The following is a 21,723-nucleotide window of genomic DNA, read 5'->3' on the forward strand; positions in this document are numbered from 1 at the left end:
TCTAAATAAATCTCCATTTAAAATTGTTTATAGTTTCAAACTATTAACAAAAATAATTTATTAAACCATCAGTTCTAAACGCATACATCAAGGCAAGGTTAAAAACTTTTTATTAAATCAAAACTCTATTTTACAGCTTCTGAAAGCAGATGTGCCTACATAGAGATAATCAATCCTAAATCAAGCTAATCCAAATTCTATCACCTTAATGTGAATAAAGGAAACTAATTTATTTTTTGTATCTTCACCAACATGTACATTTTCTTCTTGTTTTATGACAGTACCTCCTCTGATCTGAAAAGGAGAGGTTTGCAGTCCATGTTAGGCTTGATGCATCTGATATAATGAGGTGTGGTGCTGTTTAATATACACATTAAGTTTTCCAGTGAACCCTGCAGGAAAAGAGAGGGATGGTGAAACATTGGAGGACAGTAATGATGAAACTCATCTTGTATTTGGCAGAAAGAGCAATGCAGTGTTAATGCAAACAGACCTTAAATTTGGAGACCACAGTAACTGCTTTGTTTTGAGCTTTACTATCATTGTGTTCTTTATCTCCAACAGGAAATAGCTCCTTCAATAAGGTATCCTGAGATTTCTCTAATAACTGCACCAGCTCTGGTGGAACAGGATCCTACGACAAGAACATAAATGACTTACAAGATATATAATGGTCCATCTGCTGCATGGTGTCATAGCAAGGTAAACAGCAAAGCTCTCTAAAAAAAACTATAGTTCTATTAAAATGGAATTTAGTGCAACATTCTAATAATTAAATTGTTAGTTGTGGTGCTATGCTGTGTTTACTTATATATCTTTCATGGCTAGATAAAAAAGGCATTTCATGAGTATTTTATGGATTTTAATTAAGACATCCATATTACATTAAGTTTTAAAATAAATAACACAAGTACGTGTGTAAGTTGCTGGCACCATTGTAAAAAATATATTTTGAAGTTACAAAAACACTATAGTTTCTTATATAAATCTTATATATCTTGTATAAATAATATTGTATAATGCCATCAATGACGCAGACATTTAGAACACCAAAGGAAATCATTCAGCCTATCATGTCTGCACCTAGAAATGAAGATCTGGCAACACTCAGCTTCTTTTCTACTCTTAATTGGAGAAAGGCCAATTTTGACGGTATTAGGCAAGAACTTTCGAAAGCTGATTGGGGGCAGATGTTCACAGGTAAAGGGACGGCTGGAAAATGGGAAACCTTCAGAAATGAGATAATGAGAATCCAGAGACAGTATATTCCTGTTAGGGTGAAAGGAAAGGCTGATAGGTATAGGGAATGCTGGATGACTAAAGAAATTGGGGGTTTGGTTAAGAAAAAGAAGGAAGCATATGTAGGGTATGGACAGGATAGATCGAGTGAATCCTTAGAAGAGTATAAAGGCAGGAGGAGTACACTTAAGAGGGAAATCAGGAGGGCAAAAAGGGGACAGGAGATAGCTTTGGCAAATTGGCTTCTCCTTAACTCAAAGGGTTTTTAGAAATACATTAAGGACAAAAGGGTAACTAGGGAGAGAATAGGGCCCCTCAAAGATCAGCAAGGCGGCCTTTGTGTGGAGCTGCAGAAAATGGGGGAGATACTAAAAGAGTACTTTGCATCAGTATTTACTGTGGAAAAGGACATGGAATATATAGACTGTAGGGAAATAGATGGTGACACCTTGACAAATGTCCATATTACAGAGAAGGAAGTGCTGGATGTTTTGAAATGCATAAAGGTGGATAAATCCCCAGGACCTGATCAGGTGTACCTGAGAACTCTGTGGGAAGCTAGAGAAGTGATTGCAGGGCCTCTTGCTGAGATATTTGTATCATCAATAGTTACAGGTGGGGTGCTGGAAGACTGGAGGTTGGCTAATGTGGTGCCACTGTTTAAGAAGAGTGGTAAGGACAAGCCAGGGAACTGTAGACCAGTGAGCCTGACGTCAGTGGTGGGCAAGTTGTTGGAGGGAATCCTGTATTTGGAAAGGCAAGGATTGATTGAGGACAGTCAACATGGCTTTGTGTGTGGGAAATCATGTCTCACAAACTTGACTGAGTTTTTTCAAGAAGGAACAAAGAGGATTGTTGAGGGCAGAATGGTAGATGTGATCTATATGGACTTCAGTAAGGCATTTGACAAGGTTCCCCATGGGAGACTGGTTAGCAAGGTTAGATCTCCCGGAATACAGGGAGAACTAGCCATTTGGATACAGAACTGGCTCAAAGGTAGAAGACAGAGGGTGGTGGTGGAGGGTTATTTTTTAGACTGGAGGCCTGTGACCACTGGAGTGCCACAAGGATCGGTGCTGGGCCCTCTACTTTCTGTCATTTACATAAATGATTTGGATGCGAGCATAAGAGGTACAGTTAGTAAGTTTGCAGGTGACACCAAAATTGGAGGTGTAGTGGACAGCGAAGAGGGTTACCTCAGATTACAACAGGATCTTGACCAGATGGGCCAATGGGCTGAGAAGTGGGAGATGGAGATTAATTCAGATAAATGCAAGGTGCTGCATTTTGGGAAAGCAAACCTTAGCAGGACTTATACACTTAATGGCAAGATCCCAGGGAGTGTTGCTGAACAAAGAGATCATGAAATGCAGGTTCATAGCTCCTTGAAAGTGGAGTCGCAGGTTGGTAGGATAGTAAAGAAGGCGTTTGGTATGCTTTCTTTTATTGGTCAGAGTATTGAGTACAGGAGTTGGGAGGTCTTGTTGCGGCTGTACAGGACATTGGTTAGGCCACTGATGGAATATTGCATGCAATTCTGGTCTCCTTCCTATCGGAAAGATGTTGTGAAACTTGAAAGAGTTCAGAAAAGATTTGCAAGAATGCTGCCAAGGATGGAGGATTTGAGGTATAGGGAGAGGCTGAACAGGGTGGGACTGTTTTCGCTGGAGCATCGGAGGCTGAGGGTTGACCTTATAGAGGTTTAAAAAATTATGAGGGGCATGGATAGGGTAAATAGACAAAGTCTTAGCCCTGGGGTCGGGGAGTCCAGAACTAGAGGTTTAGGCTGAGGGGGGCAAGGTATAAAAGAGACCTAAGGGGCAACTTTTTCACACAGAGAGTGGTACATGTATGGAATGAGCTGCCAGAGGAAGTGGTAGAGGCTGGTAAAATTGCAACATTTAAGAGGCATTTGGGTGAGTATATGAATAGAAAGGGTTTGGAGGGACATGGGCCGGGTGCTGGCAGGTGGAACTAGATTGGGTTGGGATAGCTGGTCGGCATGGATGGGTTGGACCGAAGGGCCTGTTTCCGTGCTGTACATCTCTATGACTCTTTTAGCTGGAAGCCACTGGAGCAAGTAAATATCTAAATACTGACCCTTTAAAGACAGAGATGAGGAGGAATTTCTTCTCTCAGGCAGTTGTGAATCTGTGGAATTCTTCACAGCAGAGCACTGTAGAGGCTGTGTTGTTAAGTATATATTCAGGGCTGTGACAGACACATTTTTAATAATTAAAGGAATCGAGAATTATGGGGAAAAGGCAGAAAAGTGTAGTTGACAAACAACAGATCAACCATGATTTCCTTGAATGGCAGTGCAGACTTGATGGGCTGAATGGCGTACATCTGCTCCTACAACTCAGGATCTAAAATATTAAAAGAATTTCTGATTAAATCAGTCTTTAAGTCAATAAGTTCCAGACTCTGGCCACTCTCTGAATGAAATACATTCTCAACTGTTCTCTTACCCTAAATCCACACCTCCTATTTATTGATCTCCCCACTTATCGATAAAGGGCCTTCTATCCACCCTACCTATGTCCCTCATAACAACTGAAGCATATCCAAACTTCTCTCAGAGCTCTGACCCTTCAGCCCAAGCAGCATTCTGATAAATCTCCTTTGCGTGCTCTCTAGTACAGTACATGCTCTTCTAACATGTGGTCACCAGTACTTCAAGCAATATACCAGTTGTGGCCTAATTAGCATTTTACATAGTTCCAGCATAATCACTTTACTCTTGTATTGTATGCCTCAGCTATCAAAGGTTAAGTATCATATCATCTACTAAATATAACAAATCCAGTAATTTGCTGAATACAAGTGAATTCTTTCTCTGTCCCTTCAACCACACAATTACTATATACCAAGACAGATTGAATAATATTAACAGATACTACTCTAGGTTCTCCTCAAAATGGATAAGTCCCTCACTTTTGCTCATCACTTCCCTGTAGTGGCCTCGATGAAAAAGATTAGTGAACCAGGGAAATCATGCCCAACTATTGTCACACAACATATTTGTTTTAAAACTCAGTGTAAGTATGGTTTAGGTGAACTACTAAAGAAAATAGCCAAGACAAGACAAATATTACATTCATCTGGCACTATTTTAAGTGAAAAGGCAGTGGGGGTCAAGGCCCAAACAGGAACTTTGTTCATATAATCTAGGCTGACATTTCAGTGCAATAATAATGGCGTGTGAAAACAATCATACCTCATTAAATCAGTCTTAGTGAATGTCTTCGAAGTGTTCAATTTTCCTTACCTTATTCTTTTCCATCATTCCCTCAATCTGGTAATTAACCTTTCCTGCATAATGAGCCACTACAAAATTGGGAACCTTGCTAAACACATTCCAGCTCAGACAGTGATTACTTGCCAAAACTGTCTGAAGGCGAGTTTTAAATTGATTTGCATCAGAAAATCGGTTCAGGCGGCTCTCCTACAGGAAGAGAGATTCTGAATAAATTTAAATGAAGAATCATTGAGCATTTACTAACCATTCACATAATCCATCACTACAATTTATTAGGTAAATGAATCTCAATACATCTGTGTTTATAGCAGCTAGACTAACAAAACTGCAGTAATCAGGTAAAAAAATTCAAGTCAGTTTTGAAAGTATGAAGACAAGTTTTATTTCACAAAATCATTATTTTAAATAATTCTTCCTCCGTTAACTCATGTACAGCATGAATTAATGAAGTGGATCAATGTTTGTGCAGGAGAAGATTTAAGCTGGTTGGTAACAATGATATAAACTTTAATTTAAGCAGTATCATTGTGTTAACGTTTTCAACAACATGAGTTTCACCACATACAATTTGAGTGAATTTTGGTAAATCAGGAATTATGCGCATTGTACAAATTGTGTTCAAATGTACTTTGGTAAACATAGCATATTTTCTACACCACAGCAGAGACCACACTTAGAAATCTTTATTGGCTGTTCAGCACTTTGGGTCAGGTCTGATGCTCAATTCAAATTCTATGATCAATGTTGAGTCCCTTTGCACAGCAGCCATCTCACACTTTGTGCAGCCAGCCAGTCAAGAGGAAATAGATTTAAGAGACATTTTTAGTAGTTCTGGTCTTCATGTTATAAAAAAGGATACAGAATTGGAAAAGATACAAAAGCCGCAGGGATGATACCAGATCGGAGAGGATACAGAGATAAGAGAAGGCTGAAGCCTTTTTTTTCTGGAAAAAGAAGAGGCTGAGAGCGTTAACAAGTATCTTAATATAACAAAAGGTGTCAAGCTACTTCACACGAGCAAGATAAAAACAAAATATTAAGTCACATTAGGAAATGTTGATTGAAGTTTGGCCAGAGGTAGATATTACAGTGTTTTAACTGAGAAAAGCAAGGTAGAGGCGCAAAAAGCCATTGGGAAGGAATTCAAAACCATACGAAACCAAAGACATTGCCACTAATGGTGGCATGATTAAAATTAGAAATGTTCAAGAAGCAAGAAGGTGATTGGAGATATTGAAGAGGTCTGTGAGGCTGAAGGAGACTACAAAGATAGAAAGCCATGGAAGATACTAAACTAAGGGCAATAATTTAGTAAACTAGGACTTTGCTTGACTGGAAACTAAAGTAAGTCGAGAAGTACAAGAATGGAATGTAATGGGACTTAGTGCAAGTTAAGATTAGGGCAGCAGAGTTTTAGAAGAATTCAAGTTTATGGAGGTTAGAATGTGAGGGAACAGTCAGCTGTTTGTTTGACTTTACAAGTGTACAGAGAATTTTCTAGGTGCAATTAAGGCAAAAAATGGGGAATGCAGCAGGGCTAAAGTTACAGTGGTGGAAATAAACAATTATTTGGTTTAATCTCATACTATTACCAAGGAGAAAGATGAAGTAGGAAATGGAGCAAGGACTGAAAACAATGCTATTTTTCATGATAAACTGACCAAATCAGTCTGTGGTAATCATGGTGTCAAATCGGAGTTGAGTTTTTGACCACATTCATGCTGTCACAAAGTCTGCCTATTTCCAACTCTAAGTTTACTATTAAACCAAAATGTTCTGCAGACACTTCAACACCAGGGAAGAGTATTATATTTAAACAGTTAACAGAAATTCTAAGTGTGGTCTCTGCTGCGGTGTAGAAAATATGCTATGTTTACCAAAGTACATTTGAACACAATTTGTACAATGCGCATAATTCCTGATTTACCAAAATTCACTCAAATTGTATGTGGTGAAACAAGGTCAGTACCTGGGAACTGCGACCAACAAGTCCGGAAAAGACCATATAGTCAACTAGATTGGCAGTTGAATGGTAATTGGGACATTTTGGAATAAACAGTGTGTGCGCATCAGGGATTGGTCAAAGTTTGAATTCAGTTTTAGACTGTGTTTTCTGTGGAAAAAAAAATCAGGTTGTTGCTGCTACAGCTTAAAGATTTGAAAGCTAACCCTTATCAATTCTTGGAAGCTCAGAATAGAGAACCAAGTTACAAGAATTACTGTATGTATCTGTGATTTGGAGATGCCGGTGTTGGACTGGGGTGTACAAAGTTAAAAATCACACAACACTGAAAGCTAGTGTGCTTCCAATTAAACCTGTTGGACTATAACCTGGTGTTGTATGATTTTTAACTGTGTGTATCTGAGTGAACTGTAAAGATGACCCTGACATCTTCAGAAAATCAACCAAGAAGCCATCATCTATGTGAGTGAAACAATGTATCACGAAAACAACTTAAGTAATCTGGCCAGTTTTGTTATTTTGTATTATTTATCCCTTAACTGCATTTGTTTATCTAACCTTTTTTTTGTGAATGGAGCTGAAGGCAAAGGCCTTTGGGTTTAAAAGCACAACCGTAAAACAACTTTGTCTGAGATTGTTATTCAAAAGCCTGATTAGGAACCATTGAGATAAATTTTGAGATCATTTGAAAATTTTAATTTTACAGTGTTGTAAATGAAGAGGTAAAATTTGGTTTAGCTATCTGTCATTGTGTTGTAACAATAGATAATGAAGGAGTTTGAGATAAAAGTGTTTCTACTTGGAGTAAACCTTGGAGTAAATGCTATAAGATAGTCACTAACAAATTCACCAGGGAAACTGGAGCAACTTTCTGAAACAAATGCACACAGCAGATAGGATGGGGAACTCATTACCACAAAAACGAATTGAGGTAAAAAGCACAGTTGCATTTAAGAGGAAGTCAGATAAGCACTTGAGAAAGGAAGGATTAGATTATATTTGGAGTGTTAGGCAAAGGAGAATGGGGAGGGGCTGTCGGCAACACGAATACCACCAAGGACCAGTTGAGGCAAAAGGTATTTGTATACCATGTCAGTGTAGTAAATGTAACACTGATCTTGGAATTAGTAAAGTTAGTGAAATTGGTGGAACTAAATTTTGAAGACAATCTTTTCAGTTCAAGAAAGAAATTTCACCTGACAATAGTTGATAAATTGCAGTCTACATTTCCTCATAGCTACCAGAGTTAGATTGTTGGTGTAAATACTTTGCTGGGATTCTAGTAAAAAAATAAACTAGTAACTCAGTACCTCAAATTATTTTATTAATCCTATGTCTGTGCACTGACACCTTATACAGGTATGAGCATTTCATTCCCAATTTCAAATAACATGTACAAAATAAGCTTGTGCAACTTTTCAGAAACCAAAAGGCAAGTACAAAAAAAATTGAAATTGAATAATCAAGAGCAACAAAGAAAAAAAATCAGCCTCCATTTGTAAAACAAAAACAGAAATTGCTGAAGAAACTCAGCAGGTCTGGCAGCATCTTTGGAGAGAAATCAGATTTAATGTTTCAGCTCCAATGACCCTTCTTCAGAATTTTTCTTTCCATTTCTAAAATCCCTTTTGCACGCATCCTCAGGAGACTCAGAAAATTAGGCAACCTGCGGACAACTCTTTGAAGTGCAGTCACTGTTTCTAGGTAAGCAGGCCAGCCAGTTTGCACACAGCAAGGTATTATAAACCAATAATCATTTTTTTTTTGTGTTGTTGATTGGTGTATAAATACAGAATGCAGAGCTTTCTACCATATGGGGTACTTCAGGCAAGTAGTATAAATGCCTTTACACGGCTGCTGAAGGAGTGTACCAGAAGGGTGAAGGGAATAAAAGTTTACATAGAAATGCTTAGATGAAGTAGGGCAAGAAGAGATCCAATATGGGGGTCATATAGATAGTGAACATTGAAATCAACCAGTTATGCTGTTTCCCTGAAATAAATTTTATGCAAAGATATCAGTGGAGATGTTGCTTCTGAAATAACACTATCGAATCCATCTGAATGGGCACATATGATCTTCATCTAACATTCCATTGTACAGCTGCATCACTGACAATTCAGCACTGTATTTAACTTTCAATGCACTCAAATCCCAAAGGATTTGAACATCAACCTTCCAACTTGGATGAAAGAACTACTGCTGAACTAAACAAGTCATTTGCAGTACCTAAATTGAAATGCAAAGGAGGACAAATTACAAGTTATTTATTAGGTTACACCAATTTTGCATTTTGCATGTATGAAGACTTAGGGCAAAATGAAAGATTTAAGGAAGTGAGAAATAACAAATTTTTGAGGTAATGGGAAAGAAAGATTAGAAAACACTTGAGATTTCATTTCAAAAGTAGACAATGCCAGCTGTGTTAAAGGATTAGGAGATGTCCTGTACAATGGTAGGTAATTAGTTCACTGAAAATTCTCAAAAGATTTCCATTTTCTACTTCCTATTTTCACCAAAGGCAAGAAATTCAAATCAACTAACAAAAGATCCAAACTACTGTGACCTTTAAATCTGCACTTTCTATTTAGCTTATGCTTACAAACAACAAGTTTGAGAAACAACCCACCTCATTTAAAAGGGAAAATATGCTAGTAGGATTTCCTTCAATCAGATCTAAACAGCTCTGGTTATCCTGGTAAGTAACAAAGGACCACTCCAGCTCTTCTGCGGTGTATTCCTCCTAACGAACAGCAGGGGATAAAAACATCAAGTACAAAACTATAGCAAGTTCTCTTGAAAATGAGCCAAATCTCATTTGCAACAACTGTTGTTTGCATATGTTATTGCTAGCCTATTGCTACTTCCCTGCTCTCTTCATGTGTGGAATTAACAGAATTACAGCTACTTGTAATAGACTTCATTGTACAAAGCTTAACTGAATACATTCAATATTACTGAGTTTAGGAATAACAATCTTGCATTTCTAACAGGCAATTAAACACTTAGTTTCTTCAGGTTTCTGTACTGCTTTTGAGAGATACTTGACCCTAAAAGGGGGATTACGAAAAAAAAAGGTACACACAAATAAAGGTTGAATCCTACAACAGTTTATCACTGAGCTTTAAACAGATTTTTCTGCATGGTAATAACTGGAATCCTGCATCTTATGTTAATGCATCATAAGTTTCAAGTTTCATATTGAATTCTAACAAACTTTTGCTGATTCATTGTGATTAATTGAAGATTTAGTTGTAATACTTCATAGGTGGAAATACAATTCCACATGAACCATCTGTGTTGCATCATGTTAAAGATATATTGGATCATCAAGCATGCATACTTGCTGTGCTTTGAGATAATGTGCCACAAAATGCTGCTGGAGCTTTTCATTTGCATAGTTAATACAAAGCTGTTCCAGGTTATTTTGTAGAAATGACTCAAATCCATACACATCCAACAGACCTGCACAAACAAGAAAATATTAAGCATCACTCTGTTTTGCTCAATTGCAGTAAATATTTACAACAATGCATGACTGAAGTCATTTTAAAAATTAAAAGTGGCCCGATAAACATTCTAAGATAAGCATTCAACTTGTTCTTTTTACTTCAATTTCTACAAACACTTGTCCCTTGAGAGATGGTTTTCTTTTCTGTTCTTGTGCAATCCATCAGGTTTGTAGAATTAATGGTTAATTTATAAATAAAGTGCAATGCAAGGGATGCCAAGGTGGCAAAACACAAAAGCCTATGACTGATTACCATTGTCTATACAAAATGCTTGCATCTTAACTTACTTGTAATGCATAACAAATTTTCTTTTTAAAAAATGTTCAGGAAGCAATTTCAGGCAATTTGATTCCGTGGACACTTGTCCCAGCCTTACCTCCGTGCTTAGACTCAAAGAAAAAAATATAAAATTCACTCTCCATAAGTTAGATTAGACACAAATGATGTGTTTTTAAAAATCAAGAAAATTTGTGAAATATTGTTCCCTGTTAAATGAGTGTACTTCCAGGAAGTACTCTTCCTCTTTTATTCTCCTGCCAGATCCACCTTATGACTGAAAATTCATCTGGAATATCACCCTGTTCTATTCTCTTAGAACACAGTCATGGAAAGGACCAGATAAGTGACTATTCCAAATTTGAATATTATAAAACTATCATAATTACCTATAAAATTTGTCCACTTGAATGAATCTGAACATATGGAACCATTTATAATTTTTACCAGCCAGTCAAACAATCTGCAAAATACCCAAAAAAAACATTTAAACAAACAATAACAAGGAAACAAAAAAAATATACTGTGACAGATTTACACATGTAAGTTCATCTCAGTCAATAGATGTTCAGTGCTGTAATGAAGTACTATCAACCATCTTCCAGCTCAGGTGATGCAAAGCATCTCTTAGCATTATTGAAAGCTGCGAAGAGTTGTCCCAGTGTTTTGCCTATTAACATGATTGACAGTAAAAGTTGGTTACCAAAGTTGCTAGACGTGATGACTTTCCAAATGTCACCCATCGGCTGAAAAACATTGTCGTATATTAAGAATGTGATACAGTGTGATTTCAATACAAGCACTTTCTCAATATTCTTCTTTGCAAAGTGAAGATATGCATTATCCAAAGTATCAGAATATTCCAAAGTGCTATACTTATAATTAATTACATTTGCTCTAGCCTATTTGCCAACAGCAAGATCTCTCAAATAGAAAATGAAATAAATGGCTGATGAATCAGTTATTACTCTTGTTAAATGAGGCAGAATATTGACCAAGACCTTTTGGAGTTTTATGTTTTTCCTGAAATAGTGTCATTAACAAAAAGATGGCACCTCTGACAAAAAGATACACTTAATGTTTCACTTTGCAACATCCCAGTTTAATTTACATCTGTTCTAATGCCTACGATCCATCTAGTTTTCATAGGACATTATAACTATTTACAAAGTCAACAGGGAAACTATCAAGGAATCACAGATAATTGCAGAAGAAGATCAAAATTTTTACTTTACTAATGCTCCACTTTTCACAGAGGAAAAGTACTCTGCTCAACTGAATGAGAAAACAGCATTACATTAAGTTCTCAGTTTTAAAAAAACCACCTACTTTGCATAGATGACTTTAGCCACACAGTCCCTTCTCATGCCGCACTCTATTTTGGAACACGGCTTTTTGAACACTTGCTGCTGTCTGCCTGCTATAATAGTCCGGACTCTGAGCTCTTCCAAAAGGCTGTCCTCAGAAACTTTCAGTAGATTTGCAGTTCTCTTAAGAAAGTCTAAAGGAAATAGATTCTGATTAACACACTGGTGCAAAGATAAGCTTAAATCAGAAGAACACATACGAACTATTTGCAGTTTTGAAAAAAAAAACTAAGGCCAACAGAAAGCACACTGTCCTGGATTTCTTTATCATTGAATAATAATTTTTTTTTAAAAAAAGGTCAAGATACTGGCCTCAATACTCCAGGAAATTTCTCCCAAGTATAACCTCTTCAGAATTTAAAGAAGCATTTTTTAAAATAATAATCCACTTCACATCTCTTACACTTTGCTTTTTCTTTAAGATCACAAGGGTGAGACTCATCTGTAGGAGAGCTAAATCGCACATTTCCAAGATGTAGAAGACCCGCTAGAATCTAATGGAAAAGCACAAAACAAATGGAAGAATAACAAGAACTGTGCTGACAAGCACTTCTCCCACATTCATGCTAAATATACTTAAAATGTTTGACAGAATAAACCACAAGAAATACACAATCCAATTAATTAAAATTCACTTTTATATATTTTAGTACCTTTGGATTTTTACATACACGCCTATTCATTGTTGAGGCTTTAATTCACCTTTTTTTTTGCTTTTGTCACCCTTCAAAGGCTTCTTCCTCAGAACTTAAGATGCCTTCCCACTTCGATTCAAAACACAATTCTATCACTAAATGTCCAGTTCTCCTGACCCACTTTCCTCACCTGCATCTCCTGATTTGGATTCCTTTTCATTCTGTGAACAAGGAAAAAAAATCTACAGGGCTATATTACCCATATTTTAATATTATGAAAACTGTCCTCAAATTCTAGTTTTTTTTGTTCTTTCTACTTTTAAACACAGTTATTTATTCTGCCCAATTTTCATATTCCTTAATCTGATGTAATAGTTCCCTGATGGTACACAGAGTAATAGAGTCATACAGCATGGAAACAACTCATGCATGCTTACCAGGTTTCCTAAACGGAAGTAGTCCCATTCTCCTGCGTTTGGCAAATGTAACTGTCCAAATGTCTTTGAAATATTCTAATTGTACCTGCCTCTACCACTTCCTCTAGCAGCTCATTCCATATACGCACCACCCTCTTTGTGAAAATGTTGCCTGGCTACTTTCTGATGTTGGACCATAGCTTCTCACTTTACGAATCAACCTTATACTACATTTTATTAAACTATTCTACTTCAACTCACCCAGAAGTTTATAAAATAATGAGAGGTATAGATTGAGCTAATGGTATTTGTCATTTCCTTAGGATGGAGGGTTTCAAGACTAGGGGGCAAATGTTTCAGATGTGAGGAGAGAGATTTTAAAAAGACATGAGGGGCAATTTCTTTTTGTATATCAGATGGTTCGAGTGTGGAATGAACTTCCTGTGGAAGTGGTGGATGAGGGTACAATTACAACATTTAAAGACATGAATAGGAAAGGTTTGGAGGCATATGGGCCAGGGGCAGGCAGGTGGGACTAGTTTAGTTTGGGATTATGATCGACATGGTCTAGTTGAACAGACGGGTCTGTTTCCATGCTGTATGACTCTATGACTCAAGACTCCAATGAATATTTTAAATGAATCTGTCTTCAGTGTACAAATTTGAATAGCTGTTACTAAGAGAGAACAATTAAACTAGTCTTGGATAAGGGGCAGCATCCATCTCTAATTTCATAATAAGTCATTATTTGGAGGTGCTGGTGTTGGACTGGGATCTACAAAGTTAAATTTTTAACTTTATAAAAAGTACTTATTATAAAGTCCAGAAATAATTATGACACATACAAATAATGCAGTGATTAGTGTGTCACTGCTTAACTTAGAAAGGTAGAAATTGTAAAGGTTAATGGTTCACTTACCCTGAATACCTGGTCTTGTGTGCAACTGTCAATACCCAGGTGTAGCATCGCATCTTTGGTTTCTTCAAATTGGTCCTCTACACAGATGGAAAAGATAAAAACAATTTGACTGTCATTTAAGTAGCTGACCAGGCTCTCCACATAAACTATAAAACATTCATATCTTCAATTTCTTCCACACTTCATTACTCTATTCCCCTTCTTACTCAGGTCATTTGGTTACTAAACTGTTCAAAAATATTACTTAGAAATTTGTTCCATGAATTAACTGACAGAATCACTACACAATAAGACAGACAAACAAGGTAGGTGTTGACGTTCAAAAAACTCAGTGCAACATTAGGCAAAGATAACACTTTTCAAATGACAGATCTGTTTCAGAGGTATATGTGAAAGAATTCTGTAACTTATCACATAGTACATAAAAACAAAAAGAGCAACCAGTTTCACATATTTCATTAAAATAGAAACTGAAAGCCAAAAAGAATAAGAAAGTTTCATGTTCATTCCTGAATCTCTGCCACTGAGGAGTGGCAGCAATCCAGGTGATAAAACTGGCGTCAACATCAAAGACTGAGTTAAGGAGGAATGAAAATTCAGGGATTCACATCAGATTGCTCTCAAGATACCCAAGTTGAAAATCCTCAAAAGTAACAACGCCTTCTTAGTCGGGTACACTGCCGAAAGCTCAAGAACCTTTGATTCTCCCCAAAGGATGTCAGTATTTAAGCAAGAAGTCAATATTGCAAGCAAATGACAAAAGTGAAAATAATTGGTATAGAAAATAATAAAAAATGTATTCAAAATTCGCTAGAGCCACAGACATGAGATGTGCCTGATAAATAATTTTCTTTCATGTCTGACTTGCCAAGCGAAAGATTTAATGAATGATCTCAGGCCAGGAATATGCAAAGGATTTGGCTCTGATGTGAAAATGAACAGGATAGCTTAAACACACCTCCACATCATCAACTTCAATCATATATTGCATAATATTACATATATCACATCATGCATTACATAGCTGTACAATGATAAAGCAGAGTATCTTTCAATACAGTGAGCAATGTGCGAGAAGATCTAGGAGTTAAGTATATTGTACTAAAATAATGAGTGCATTCTTGGATTCCTTACTTGCAAATGCAAAACTGGTCAGAGTTCAAAAACCTTGCTAACCTTCTAATATTTTGTCAGCATTTGGTAACCAGAAGAATTCTTCCTTTTCAGAAAGACCCCATTCCAGTCTCTGCTCCTCAGTAGCTCCTTTCATTACCTGAGGAACAATTACTCTGCTAGGTTACAACATTCAAAATTTTGCTAAAGCAATGATTTCAACATAATAAAAACAATATATTCAAGAAAACAGCAAAGTGTTTCAATATTCCTACTAGTTTCACTTTTGAATATCCCCTACTACAACCAATGGTTCCTCTAACTGCTCTTTGTTGTGCATGGCCAGCTGTGCAGTGCTTCCAAGATTGCTGCATGGCTGTGTACTGGTGCATCTCAAAAGGAACCATAGATTGTGAGAGTCCTGTTTGTTTCCTGCATTGCACATTTTTAATTGCTACGTGACTGTCTTCTTGTGCAGTTGGAAAGAATATTGATCACAAACCTTATTGTACATTGGCAATAAAGTTCTGGTTTGCCAGTATTACAATTCAAAAGCTTTATCAAATGTTCATATGCAATCTTTGAAAGGAGAATGTTTCATTAGCTTTTTAAACAGGTCTATGGTAGAAGCGCAGAAACTGGATGTGAAAAGAGCACTGAATGTCTGCAGTGTTCGTAAAAGAAACTTGGCCATCATTTCCAATGGACCAACAAGTATATGGGCTTTTTTGAATTCGAACAGCATGTGGATTATTAAACTAAAAGCACAGATTCCAAACTAAAAGTCAATTTTTCCATCAATGTTTACAGGCAGTGATATGCAGGTACTTGAACATATCATACACCATGTGAGCTTGGTTTTAAACATAGCAAATGGCGTCAATCTCGGAATCTTTATAAATAACAGTATATTTCCATCTGTAAGTGGGCTTTGTTCGGCATTAGTGACAAATACAAATTAATTTTTTTGATAAAAAGAAATTGCAACCCAAAACCTCACTTAGTGTATTTCCAAGGTTCCGGTATAAACTTTCAAAATTAACCTAAATCAGTAGTTTTAAAATAGACCAATTGCAGATTATCATCAATTTGTATGAAAAAATCAAAATGGAAACTGAATCTGAAACAAAACAGAAGATAGTGAAAACAGTCAGATAGCCAGACAATATTTGTGGAGCAAACAGTTAAGTTAATGGGGTAGATGTGAATACATCATCAATATTCTGAAACATTAATTTCTCTATTTGATCCACAGATGCTCTAAGAATATCTGTTAAAAGGTTTCAAAATATTATTTTTATTGCATCAACATAGGTCTCATAAGTGTGCACCACCCAAACAAGAATCACCACTTCAAAAATTGACATTTTTTCTTTTCGCTTATTGTGTGAAGTGTGGTATAGAAAGAGAAATCAGGAGTAGTAGGCCATTTGGGCCTTCGATCCTGCTCTGTCATTCAGTATGATCGCTGCCTTTAAAATCTAAGGACAACTAGCGATGGGCAATAAATACTGTCATGCCAGCAGCACTCACATACCATTAACCTCTTCAGGGACTGTATTAAAAGCCTTCTGAAAATCCTACTACTCCACATCTACTGTTTCCCCCTTATCTATTTTACTAGTTACATCCTCAAAAAAACTCTAGCAGATTTGTTAAGTGCGATTTGCTTTTCATAAATCCATACTGGCTTTGACAAAGTTTAATATCAAGCTCAATTGATGCTTCTATCAGTTTATGAACCCTGGATCCAATAACCTGCTATGTCCAACATCTTCAATACAAATTCAAACTTGCATTAGTATCCAGTAAATGTGAAAACCACCTTTATTTAGAATCACTGCCTCACCTGATAAAAAACGTGAAAATTTCTTTCTAAAGGAGCTTGATTGGCAACCCGTGTTTTCTCCAAAAGGTAAGTCTGCACAGATGCTCCCTCCAGCTGCTGTGATCTGGAAAGTAAAGCAAGCAACTGTTAGAACTGACTGTCTGGTAAAGAGGACAAAATTATAAAAGTTTTGGTTGGACAAGAAAGGACTAAAATAAGCAGTGTCCTCAATAAAAGCAAAATACTATTGGTGATTTCATGAAGTTTTTATGAAAGGTCTTCAATTTCTCTTCACAGCTACCTAACTCCACAGTTTTTACAGTACCTAGGACAAGTTAATAAGCAGTTTTGCGTACAGAAATTCTAAAATTTATTCTCCCCAAGTGATCATTCTTTATGCACAAGCTTCAAAAGAAACAATGTTAAGCAGAATACATTTTTACAAAGGAATCATGACCACAGTAAATCCTGCCTTCAAATTATTTCTGCCAAAATGTAATTTCATAAGATCTGTTCTACCTAGAGAGTGACCCATTTGCAGAAGAAGTCAATTTCTATCCAACTAAATGGATCAGAGAGTTTAGCACAGAAAAGGTTCAAACGGTGAACTTTCTTGATTGGTGTGGGTCACACCTTAGGAAGGATATATGTGCCTTGAGGGAGTACAACATGAATTTAGCAGATTACACCTCAACTTCAAAAGTTAAGATTGAGGAGAGATTCCTAACTATTGCCTGGAATGTAGAAAGCTAAGAGATGATTTGGTCAAAGTTGCCAAGATAATAAGGGGAAAAAATAGAGTATATTGAGAAAACAATTTGTACTGGCTTAGGAGTCTCGGATATGTGGGCATAGGTTAATGATATGAGCCATAACTTTCAAGAGTGAAACTAGAACATGCTTCTACACACAAAAAGGTGTAGAGCCTTGGAACTCTCTTCCACAAATGGCAATTTAACTATATACTAGTTTTTACATTTACAGTGGGGAGTGATAAAATATTTGATTTTAAAAATGTCTTAAGAGACATGGGAAAAAAAGAAAGATAATCGGTGTTAGGTCACAATCTCAGTGTATGATGAAGCAGACTTAAAAGGGTGAAATGGTCTAACTTTGTTCCAGTATCCCCAGCATCTTCTAACACTAACCTGCATCAGGGAAGTGGTAATTTAAGTGATTTGCCATACATTTGTATTATAAGCATGCATCAACAGACACTAGATAATTGGCTTAAATCACAAAAAGTATTAGCTTTTTGAAAACAATTTTTAAGAAATTGAATAAATGCACACACAGCTGACCTATTAAAAAAAAGCTACCTGTTTAACTGCAGTTGGATGTATTTTCCAAATCGACTGCTATTGTGATTCCGTAGTGTACAAGCATTTCCTATGAAAGAGTAAATCTGTTGATAATCAATGACTTCATAATTTATGTTGTCTTTAGCAAGTTTCAGTTTCATGTGCAAATTTAACATAAAGAAATGGAGCAAGGCTTTATTTTCCTTCAACACCTTCAATTGCGAAGGCTAGGCCTCAAAAACCATGTTGCTCAGCAGATCAGACCATTAACTGAATATCTGGTCTCCCTCCTATCGGAAGGATGTTCTGAAACTTGTAAAAGTTGAGAAAAGATTTACAAGGATGTTGCGAGGGTTGAAGAATTTGAGCTATAGAGAGAGAGGCTGAATAGGCTGGGACTACTTTCCCTGGAGCATCAGAAGCTGAGGGGAGACCTTATACAGGTTTATAAAATCATGAGAGGCATGGATAGGGTAAATAGACAAGGTCTTTTTCTTTGGGTGGGGGAGTCCAGATCTAGAGGGCACAGGTTTAAGTGAGAGGGGAAAACGGTAAAAGGCACCTAAGGGGCAACATTTTCCCGCAGAGGGTGGTGCGTGAATGGAACGAGCTGCAGAGGAAGTGGTGGAGGCTGGTACAATTACAACATTTAAAAGGCATTTGGATGGTTATATGAATAGGAAGCGTTAGAGGGATATGGGCGAAGTGCAAATGGGACTAGATTATTTTAGGATATCTGGTTGGCACAGACGAGTTGGACTGAAGGGTCTGCTTCTGTGCTTAAATCTCTATGACTGTATCTCAAGCTGGCCTACATGTTGTTCAAAATCTGGTCATAGTTAAAATCTAGATGGCTGAATTCTGGATTAGTGGTGCTGGAACAGCACAGCAGTTCAGGCAGCATCCAAGTAGCTTCGAAATCGACGTTTCGGGCAAAAGCCCTTCATCAGGAATAAAGGCAGTGAGCCTGAAGCGTGGAGAGATAAGCTAGAGGAGGGATCTGCAGTCATTGTTTTTACCTCTAGATGGCTGAAGCCAATCAATGGAAAATGTTCTGCTATCCCAGCTAAAATGACTTAATACTTCCTTCTCGCTCAGTGTCTGTTATCTGGCACTTTCTATTTAAGACAAAATTCCTCCAAAAGTTGTTTTTAAAACATCAAAAGTTTTCTAGTATTTAATTCTTGATCTTATTTTTTTTTAATTGCCAATTTTTGTGCAGTGATATATATTCAAATAAGCAGCTTTTCATCCATAATGGCTTCCAATACTTTCATTAACTTGCTTCCCATGTCCTTTTATCTGCATGTTAAAACATAAATCCAGAATTAACCAAAAAATATTACAGCTGAATTTGGTTTCCTAACATGTAAGATTAGTTGAATTCAAATATTAGCATTCTTTTAAATTAATTTTCCTCTTTCCCCATTTTGATTTCTTTCTGTCTGTTCCCCAACCCCGACTATCTAGCATTCTTTCTGTGACATACCTTATTATTAATTTGAGCACAAGAGTGAGAATATGTCCAATACTTAAACTAATAATTTCCTACAGTAGCCCACTAGGTGGTGCAGAATTGTCAATCTGGGATTTGTTAATATTTTTATTACAAATTCTACTGGAGAAGCACTTGTTTGTTCTGCTCAAATGGTTCAGCTGAGATGGTAACTCACCATATTATAAATTGTGGACACAACTTTTGTGATCTCCATTAGTTTTAGCACGTAGATTGCTAAAAGACACGCTGTCTAAATCCCATTTTCAAAAAGTACTGACAAAGCCTTTGATTTCAAATAAATCGACCATTGAAATCTCTTCAGATCATATAGTTCTATCTCCTGATTATTCTGTAACATTACAGAAGTTCTCAAACTTCTAAGACGATGGCTTTTGATTAACTTAAATCACACTTGCACAGAATGAACTACTACCAATTTGTATGATAAATATCACAGAAATAAAATGTAAGCAAACTCAAATGAGGATTCTCAAATCATTCATAACGAACCTGTCATATGCTTGGCTTGTCCATTTAAATTAATGATAAAAGCAAATAATATTTTGCTTTTCTAAGAATGCAAGTATTTAAAGTGGTATTTCAATTGTTGGAAACTAAATTCTGATTTTGGAAACTGCCATGGCTGTTTCTCTGTTCAATTTTATACAGGAGGAAGAAAGCAGCAATGCAGAAGTATAGGTTTTCTTTGATCAACCTCACAGTTGCATGTGACCCTGACACATCTCAGATCCTTGAATTCATTTGCAGTTATGACTCCTGCTGGAGTGTGGCACAGTGGTTAGTACTGTTGCTTCCCAGCTCCAGTGACGTGCATTCGATCCTAGCTTTGGAATTTGCACATTCTCCCCATGTCTGTGGGTTTCTACCAGGTTCTCCAGTTTCCTCCCACATTCTGAACATGTGCAGGTTAAGTGGATTGGCCATGCCAAATTGGCCCTTGGTGTTCAGGGATATATAGGCTAGGTGGATTGCAGGGTTATGAGGCTACAGTGTGGGTCTGGGTGGAATGATCTTCAGAGGGTCAGTACTGATTTTATAAGCTGAATGGCCTCTTTCTGCATTGTAGGGATTCTATGATTTCATACTGAGCTACAAACACCTTTACAATGACTGCACTGCCAGTGGTGAGTGAAGGTCACTGCAGCACTAATATTTAGTGATTTCAAATTACCTCGGACAACACTGGCCATATCAAAGAATTTGCTGTGCAGAAACTGGTATGTTGGTTAGCTAATATGTACAATATGATGTGAATACTGGTTTGAGAGAGCAAAATATTTGATTAATTACTCAAGCATAGACATAAAAGCAGAAAGTTTTGTTACCAAATGCCTCCATCACAGGATTGGAGTCTAATACTCTCTTTTCTATTCTTTCCACGTTTTCCTGGCACTTAACAGAAATGGATGAGGTAGCAACTGTGGCAAAGTAGTTCATAAGGCACCGAGATGTCCAGGTCTGCAAAAGGAAAATATTACCAAAAGGTATGATACAAAAGTTCAATCTTCACATTGCTAAACTTAGTCATTCATAACAAGTAAGCACGTATAGTTGGTTGTATATTGGTCATTTTGCTGCCTTTAAGTTCAACAGAAAAAGTGTGTTCCCAAATCCTGGAGCTCTTAAAATACCAGTGTTATGGGGAAAATCACCAGTCTTTGAGTCAGAATCAGGGTTCAATGACAGAGTTTATTGTTCAAGGAAATACCAGAGATCCGGGGAGAGAAAGACACCAACAGCACAGTGGTCAGCGATTCTTCTTGATGGAGCATGTCAAGATACTTTTATACATCTTGTGATACAATAGGTCAGTGATGAAATTATTGTCTTTGTAACATGATTTGCTTATGGCAATCATTGCAGAATCGTTGATAGTTTTGATACAGTCATGGTCAGATTAGATTAGATTCCCTACAGTGTGGAAACAGGCCCTTCAGCCCAACAAGTACACACTGACCCTCCGAAAAGTAACTCACCCAGACTCATTTCCCTCTGACTAATGCACCTAACACTATGGGCAACTTAGCATGGCCAATTCACCTGACCTGCACATCTTTGGACGGTGAGAGGAAACAGGAGCACCCGGAGGAAACCCACGCAGGCACGGGGAGAATGTGCAAACTCCACACAGACAGTTGCCTGACTGGGATCCTGGTGCTGAGGCAGCAGTGCAAACTATTGAGCCACCGTGCCACCACGTGCAGTCGGTTCCAGCGCAGCGTTGTTAATTTCAGCATGGTTGTTGTTAGTTTCAATGCAGACATTGTCAGTTTCAACGTCTGCATAGAAGTCCATTGCTGTAGTAATGGGCGCGAACTGCTCTTCCCGAGAAGGACGATTACTGCAGACCTGGCCATGAGCAATTTGTATTGA

The 21,723-nt window shown here is 37.2% G+C and overlaps 1 protein-coding gene and 1 long non-coding RNA gene across 3 annotated transcripts in view; one reads left to right on the top strand and one right to left on the bottom strand.

Moving 5' to 3' along the window:
* myo19 (myosin XIX) overlaps positions 1–21,723 on the bottom strand; it is a 64,728-nt gene that overhangs the window by 17,167 nt on the left and 25,838 nt on the right. For both annotated transcript variants that reach the window (XM_072589589.1, XM_072589590.1), the window contains 13 exons: positions 20,676–20,808; positions 17,850–17,919; positions 16,552–16,654; positions 14,766–14,862; positions 13,590–13,666; positions 12,023–12,113; positions 11,582–11,753; positions 10,642–10,715; positions 9,808–9,929; positions 9,094–9,207; positions 4,511–4,687; positions 494–634; positions 285–392 (listed from right to left, as the gene is read on the bottom strand). In XM_072589589.1, the coding sequence (XP_072445690.1) occupies positions 285–392; positions 494–634; positions 4,511–4,687; positions 9,094–9,207; positions 9,808–9,929; positions 10,642–10,715; positions 11,582–11,753; positions 12,023–12,113; positions 13,590–13,666; positions 14,766–14,862; positions 16,552–16,654; positions 17,850–17,919; positions 20,676–20,808 (1,479 nt within the window). The remainder of the gene's footprint in view (positions 1–284; positions 393–493; positions 635–4,510; positions 4,688–9,093; positions 9,208–9,807; positions 9,930–10,641; positions 10,716–11,581; positions 11,754–12,022; positions 12,114–13,589; positions 13,667–14,765; positions 14,863–16,551; positions 16,655–17,849; positions 17,920–20,675; positions 20,809–21,723) is intronic.
* The window catches only part of LOC140491433 (uncharacterized), a 40,890-nt gene continuing 19,774 nt past the window's right edge, over positions 608–21,723 (top strand). The window contains exons 1-2 of the long non-coding RNA XR_011963309.1: positions 608–702; positions 20,751–20,834. This is a non-coding gene — a long non-coding RNA (uncharacterized lncRNA). The remainder of the gene's footprint in view (positions 703–20,750; positions 20,835–21,723) is intronic.

The sequence above is a fragment of the Chiloscyllium punctatum genome, chromosome 19 (assembly GCF_047496795.1).
Source record: "Chiloscyllium punctatum isolate Juve2018m chromosome 19, sChiPun1.3, whole genome shotgun sequence".
NCBI lineage: Eukaryota > Metazoa > Chordata > Chondrichthyes > Orectolobiformes > Hemiscylliidae > Chiloscyllium > Chiloscyllium punctatum.